We start from the raw sequence: 8,044 nt of genomic DNA on the forward strand, positions 1-8,044 counted from the left end.
TATCTATCAACCTATATATATATATATATAGTTAAAATTAAAATGAATGATATAAATTTCATTGGTGTTTATCATCTAAGGTCAGAAACATCAATAATAAATAAACGAAAAGATTATCACCTGAGAAAAATTAATACCTGATTGTTCAGAAAAAAAATCATAAAATGACTGCTGTTACCCAATCTCAAGTAGATCATTTGATAACTGAATTAGAACCGCAAGTGGACACAGAAGCACATCAGGAGGAACTAGGCTTAAAAGTGTATGAATGGTAAATATAACAATGATGTTTATCGGTCTGTTTGTGTTTCTTTTTGAACATATTAGCTTTCTAAAGGCTAGACCAGAATATATTTGTAAATTTTCAAGACTTCAAGGACTTGATGTTAGTAATTTTGCACAATCAGAAGGGCTCAAGTACTATGCAAGAACTTTTGTTTCGGCTCTTTTGCCGATGATTAAAGCTGCAGCAAATAAGTGTGAATTAGATAAACTTTGCTTGAATGAAGCTGTTGTGCACAGAAATCGTCAAGTTAACGAACAAATATTTCTAGTAAGTGAATTCTCGACATTTACATGTATTTATTTCATTTGCTTTGTAAGCGCATTTCACAAATTGCCAGTTCAATTTAAACAATTTTTAGTTCTCCATATAGTTTATTGGTATGATGAGTATTACCATTAGGCACTAGCGAAATATTAAATTACTGATTACAGACGTTGTGGGAAGCTACTATTCCTTAGGAAAATGTTTTTCCATATTCTAGATTTTCTTCAGGTAGTTTCACTTCCGTTTACCTTAGGTAATATAGATACTTCAACGTCAGTTAACCTGAAGTCAGTATCAGAGAGTAATAAGCATTTATTTTTTGTCGCTTTCTGAACACTAACGTAATATGGAATAAACTGTTTACCTCTGAATAGTCTAACTATTTTCAAACAGTTATCAAGTACTTATCCCTGTTCTGATGTGGGACACTAGTTTTAGGAAATAGCTGGAGAATCTTCAAGGTAAGATTTAATCATGCCAAATAAGTTAAATGCTTTTAAAGAATCCAAGTAAATTATAAACACTTGCCACACTTTACAAATCGAATTTTATTAAATCTGATACTTTAAAATTTTCTACTTTTTTTGTGGCCCGAAATCTGACTCCGATTGGATCACATGATTGATTGTTATTGAAATATACATGTCGGCTATCCTAGTATATTTCATCGACTTAATTTGTTTCAGTGTATAACGAAATTAAATAAGTCAAATACGAGAATGGAGTTTTGAATACGTATATTTTGTGCACCCATTGATCTGGACAGACAATTAGAGGAACGAAGCGAAGAGAGCGAAGTGAAATGCCACGCGGTGGAGAGGGCGTGTTAGCCAACTCCGTTTAATTAATAGTTAATGAATATTTATAGTCAGATAAAAATAAGTTACAGACATGTGATGAATAGGATAAGTGTATACACGCATACGCTCATATAAAAACAGGGTTAATAAGTGAATAATTAAAAAGGTCAAAACTTGACTCAAGAAGAATGGATAAATTAACCTGTCCAGAAGCTAGAATAAGGGTATATGGGCTTAACATAGTAACCGACACTACACTTTATGATCAACAGTGAGATGAACTTAATAGTTTATTCACTTAAGTAAGATAGATTAATTTCAGATTTTACAGTTAAAGTATAATCATAATTTAAAGCAATTAGTCCCTTTGATAAATTTTGATAATATAATAAGAAGACAAAGATTATCAGAACTATGTGATATATTAGTGCAATGCATTTCGAACAATCTGATCACACATATACTTGTTAAGAACATTTATATATAAAAATATAAGGTCAACTAGACTGGAAATGGGCAAGGATAATAATAATAAAAATAATGTGAAAACAATTTGACACCTAATCACTCTGGCTAATAAACTAATATTACCAGGGTAGGTTTAAAGAGAGAACAAACTGTTTTTGAATACACAAAAGGAGTTTATCCTCTACTCTTATCGGGTCATTCGATTGTATTTGTTTCTGCAACCATTTTGGTACATGTTCACATACACTAATTTTCAGATCACGATTGCTCCTCCCTATGTATGTGTGACAACACACACACTTAAATTGGTAAAAGCAGTGTGACACAATCATTTTCATGTCATTTAGGTTTTGAATGAAGCATGGACCTCGTTCTTTCTTTGATAATGCCCTTCGCAGCACAAAACGTTTTGTTGATGACTGATTTAAGCCTTTTATTTTTATATATAAATGTTCTTAACAAGTATATGTGTGATCAGATTGTTCGAAATGCATTGCACTAATATATCACATAGTTCTGATAATCTTCGTCTTCACATTACATTATCGAAGTAATCATAGTTGTTTCTAATGAATACCTTGTAAACAAATAAGATTTAACTATAAGAATAATATCTACTTTAATTGATCCTCTTTAATTATAAATTTATTGATTACATGCCTTTTTTCAAAATAAATTCACTAAATGATTGAATTCAATAAATTAATATATTATATTGAACACTTTAATTGTAAAGCATTCATTATATAAAATGAGGAGAAAGAAAGTTTATCTTCATTAATATTAATTATAATAAATAACTTTCATTTATTATTTTTTAGGATTCTTTGCCAATATTTATTGATTTTTTTAACAATTACATCAATGATCAACAAAATAAAGAAACAATGAGTAAAATATTGACTTACGTTTTTAAAACAATCGGTTCTCAAATTTAACAAAAAAGTAACTAAATAAAATACGTAACTTAAATTGTTTTTTGTTGTTGTTGTTGTGAAAATTAACCTTTTATTGTTTGAATTAAGCTGACAATTTATGTTGTAAAGCTAAAACAAATGCACCAATAAATATGATTTTATTATTAGTAATTTATAGTTACTTTATATGATCCCTAGGATTTTAGACAATTTTCAAAATGAATCATTTATTGATCAGTTTAATGAGATCAAAAATATGGAATAATGAGGTTTTACATTAAGAATTGGGAAGTATATATAGCGCTTTTTTAGCTAGTCCGTTTTCTACGGGATGGAGTCGCTAACCCCATGCCCGACCTTTCTACTTTACCCGGGCTTGAGACCGGCAGTAGCCCCCGGAGGAGCTACAGGCGGAGTTATATATATAGCATTTAATTAAAACTATTTTATTTTATTTTTTTTAAATGTTTATGTAAGGCGATAAAGTCAATCACTTTATATTATTAATTACATCATTAATCTAATGATTTAATATTAAAGATTTAAATAAAAACTACGTCACAATATTTCAAAAGTGTATTTTGTCTACAATATTCAAATCTAGAAATCTGATAGATTACAATAAGAAGGGGTTTTGTGGAGATTTCAGTATTTTTCATAGTTGAAATCATGGGTCAATTGAAGCTAAACCATTATGGAAAACCTGTAAGCACTGGACGGCCGTTTCACCCTATTGTGGGACTCCTCAACAGTGCGCATTCACGATCCCGCTTCGCGAGATTTGAACCCAGAACCAACCAATCTCGCGCCAGAGCACTTAACCGATAGACCACTGAGCCGGCATCAAACGGTGTCAATGCCTAACTTCAACCAATCCACAAAGTTGAGCAACCATTCACCAATGTTTTCAGAGAGTTGATATCTCACAATTTCGTGGATCGGTTGAAGTTAGACATTAACACCGTTGGATGCTGGCTCAGTGGTTTAGAGGTTAAGCGTTCGAGTGCGAAACTGATAGGTCCCAGGTTCAAATCTCGCGAGGCAGGATCGTGAATGCGCACTGTTGAGGAGTCCCACAATAGGGCGAAACGGCCGTCCAGTGCTTCCAGGTTTTCCATGGTGGTCTGGCTTCAATTGACTTATGATTTCAAATATATAAAATTGCTAAAAATCTCCACAAAACCTCCTTCTATTAAGTTTATCTGTTGTTCATTATGAAAAAATGATCTTGTTTCTTTAAAGAAAATTATAGGACTATCAAAATCCCAACTAATTTTGAGTCATTTGGGTCGGGAAAGAATTAATTTGACTTAATTTACGTACGAATCTGCACAATTCGTTAAATAACCATAGATTACATAACATGTTGCAAAATTTGTAGAGAATATGAAAAATTTATCACTGATTTGTATAATGGAATAATTCAGTCATAAAAATAAATGATGTTAATTAACAGAATAAAAGCCTAAAATGTTCAAACTAAAGGTTTTTAGAATATTTTTCAAGTTTCAGCCAAGAATCCAAGTATATTGTACACATATCATGAAAAGTCTACAGATATATTTGTCCAATAATTTTATATGAGTTCATTTTTAAATTCACATATTTAGGTAATGTAATGACAATATCATTGGTAGTAAAACTTAAAATATGTAAGGTAGATAGTTAGATAGACTATATATTTATGTCATGTAACTGTGTTTTAGCTAGGTCGTTGAACGAGATGTGCATTTCCATAAAAGCGGTCTGTATTATATTTCATCCTAATTAGCATTTCGATTAATAGTATGATTTATGGACGGCCTTTGAGAGACATTCAAGTGACCTTGAGAATATCTACCTGCTTACTAGAACAAAATGAGGGTTATAAATTAGTGTAAGGAATTAGGATTGACTTTGTTGTTGGACATTATGGTTACGGATTAGATTTAAGGCTTTCACCGCTAACTGACATCAGCTACAATACCAAAATGCTATTTAGCCAAATGGATGAATTAATTTTGCCCCAAAATCGAAGACATGCTCTCTTAAATAAAATTGGTCTCTCCATAAAATCAATATCTAAGGTAGATTCGGATACTTGATTCAGCTTCATTGATCACAGTGACAACTATTGCGAAGCCTAAACAACACTATTCAGTATAAATTAATCAGTTCTGTGTCAGTATTTAGCAGTATATACTAGAACGGTTAGAAAATAAATTGGGACTTTTGTGTGTAAACAAAGTGCTAATCAATCTAACAAATAATTTGTGAATAATATATCTGAAGTATCTGATTGTTTTAGGACGCAATTTGTGTCATAACAATAATGAACATAATTTTGCTTCGTGAAATCATTACGTTTATGGTCTTTGAAAAATTAATTATAAGCTGTAATATTTGTACCATTGCAAATGTATGGTCACTTTCTCTGAAATTTGAGAAATACTATTTGAATTGCATTTCAAAAACTAATTTACAAACTATGCTACATATAAGCAAAGATGGATGGTGGTTAGCAGTGGAATCCAGGACACACGTTTCGTCCTATTTGGGACTCGCCAACTGGATGTACCTGTATCCCAGAGTTGATGTTCACTCCAGGACTCGAATCTGGTACCGTTCGCTTCAAACACCATCGCGTTATCCACTTGGCTTCTGCATCCTGATGGCCATTTGCTTGTGTAATGAGGTGAAGTTTAAATACATTTTGTATTATTTTGTTTGAATTTTCCCATTGATGTTTAAGAATGCAATTGAACAGTCTCTTATTGTCTACAGATAATATTGAATTTAAAAAAATCAATGTTGTTATTACACCGATTCAAATTTGTATGGTGAAAAGTATCCTAAATTATCAAGTTTTCGTAAATTTAGACCAATTAATAATAAGCGTTCATTCGTAGAGTTTCCGACAAAGGACTAAAATATTACAATAGTTGGATTTCTTACCATCGAATAAAAATTATCTTTATAGAAAGACATCATTTCGTCAAATAAGAGGTTCGATTTGTTGAATATAAATTCCGTTACTTACATTCTTGTAATTGATTCTTATATATCGTATAAATTCAATGAATCTGATATTTAGTTTATATATTTTAGTTCTAAAAAGTTATGAAATAACCCATGGTACTCAGTTGTAAGAAAAATAAACGGATCTTAATTACAAACTTTTAGAGTTAATCCGTAAGAAATATTGAAAAACCATTACTTTTGCTTACTGGCTGTCGTTAGTATCTACCACGTTGAGGGAATTAATCTTTTTGAGATACTCAATACTTTAATCAGTGTTTTAGCACGAAGTAATTTGGGTTACAATTAATTGGTTGTAGAAATTAATTGATTAAATTAACTGGCCAATAAGTTTAGTAATCATATAGCAAAGTTGATTGTTAGAACTCACTTAGCACTAAAGACTATGAGACATGGTAACAGGAACATTCGGTGATTGATTCGTGTCCTACTTAATAATGTTTGAGTAAATAGGGAGTAATAAATCTTCAAATACTTGTAGAACGACATAATGTACATCTTAACTTTGAATAAATATATTAAAGAGTTGTAGTAAGTGCAAAAGTGTTTGCCATTCTCTCCCAATAATTATTATCTAAACACTTAAAGTCATCTGGTACGAATCATTGATTTAATGAAGTTCATCATCATATTCAAGAATTCTTATGTAATCATCCAAATAAAAATAACTCTTATTTTTGATCTTACTGGTGAAAAACATTTAATTAAAACATTCTGGAAGTTCAAATTTCCCCTGAAAAAGAGAAAGATGATTTAATTGATTGGTAAATTTTAGTAATTAATGTTGATTGACTATTCGTTAATTAATCTTTAAGTTATGATTCACTTTCATTACTTAAAATATTTTCAATATCAGTCTAAGTATCATCTTCAGTAATTTGTAACAAAGAAAAATTCACTAGTTTTGAGATCAGCATAAAGTAATCAATAGAGAAATCTTATATAAGAACTTTCGTTTAAATTAGAGCAAATAGTTTCACAGTATTTGGGCGCCGAGTTGATGTAAGACATTAAATAGAAATAATATATTTGTAAAATCTCAGCAAATGAATTTGAAGTAAATCCAACGTTTTGCTTGGCAATCTGCTTCAAGCCTTTTCAAGGAATCTTATGGTAAGTTAAATGTTTCAGAGTTGTCTATTTTAATATGTTAAAAGTTATCATTAAACTTCTACTTTATTGAGCTTTCGAATATTATTAACATTCAGTGGAATAAGTAATCATCAAACTTTTAGACGTTCAACAACTGAACTTTTTTAAAATCCTTTTTAGTATTAGATCTCTTGATGTCTAAAATTTTTAATACCTCAGGAAGATAATAATTAAAACACTTGATTCAACAGAAGGAACTCGATGAAAGATAATAAAAATAAGTCAAATATTATATTATCGTTTTAAGATTTTGAATTTAGAAGCAAAACTTGAAATTAACAGTTGTAAGTGAATGACTCAAAAAAATATCATACCAGTTAAATAAGAGTTTCGTGAAAGAACATTTCATTCGTGATAATTTCATTATCGAAATCTGTTTTATCATTCTTTAAATGAAATAAATTTGATTTTAAAATTTGTTCATTATCACAAAATATTCAAGTGATAATAAATGAAATCCACAAAGTGTATTACATACTTGTGAATGAAAGATAAAAGAAAAATTACTAATAAGAAGGGGTTTTGTGGAGATTTAGTATTTTCATAGTTGAAAGCGTGAGTCAATTGAAGCTAGACCACTGGACGGCCGTTTCACCCTATTGTGGAACTCGGATGCCGGATCAGTGGTCTATCGGTTAAGTGCTCTGGTGCGAGACTGGTAGGTCCTGGGTTCGAATCTCTCCAGGTGGGATCGTGAGTGCGCACTGCTGAGGAGTCCCACAATAAGGTGAAACGGCCGTCCAGTGCTTCCAGGTTTTCCTTGGTGGTCTAGCTTCAATTGACTCACGCTTTCAACTATGAAAAATTACTAAAGCAAATAAAAAATATCGGATCTATAAGATATTAAACAGTAAAAATGGCTAAATATCAACAGATTATGATATGAGATGGTGGAGAAGATTAGTAGCTCAGGTGGACGATTTTGATGGAGTTTTATTCTCTGAGCTCAGAGAACAAAAGTCCAAGATCTCTAGTTTGTCGATATTTTCGTCAACTACGACTAGTGTGTCATCTATGTATCGACAGTAATAATCTAGCTTACTTAGGATGTCTTTTAACGGTCCGTTTTCTAATTTATTATTAATTTCAGAACATATGATTGTTATATTCTAGTGAAGATTAAATTATAGGTAACTCCT

The 8,044-nt window shown here is 30.9% G+C and overlaps 1 protein-coding gene across 1 annotated transcript; it reads left to right on the plus strand.

The window, feature by feature from the left end:
• Positions 1-164: 164 nt before the first annotated feature.
• Positions 165-2,904, plus strand: Smp_162360 (myoglobin 1, putative; the record flags this gene model as incomplete). Its single annotated transcript, XM_018799753.1, has 3 exons — positions 165-271; positions 328-553; positions 2,640-2,904. 3 exons carry the CDS (start codon positions 165-167, stop codon positions 2,754-2,756), a joined length of 450 nt encoding a protein of 149 aa, XP_018646601.1. The 3' UTR covers positions 2,757-2,904.
• Between the last annotated feature and the right edge of the window lie 5,140 nt (positions 2,905-8,044).

This window comes from Schistosoma mansoni, assembly GCF_000237925.1.
Source record: "Schistosoma mansoni, WGS project CABG00000000 data, supercontig 0144, strain Puerto Rico, whole genome shotgun sequence".
NCBI lineage: Eukaryota > Metazoa > Platyhelminthes > Trematoda > Strigeidida > Schistosomatidae > Schistosoma > Schistosoma mansoni.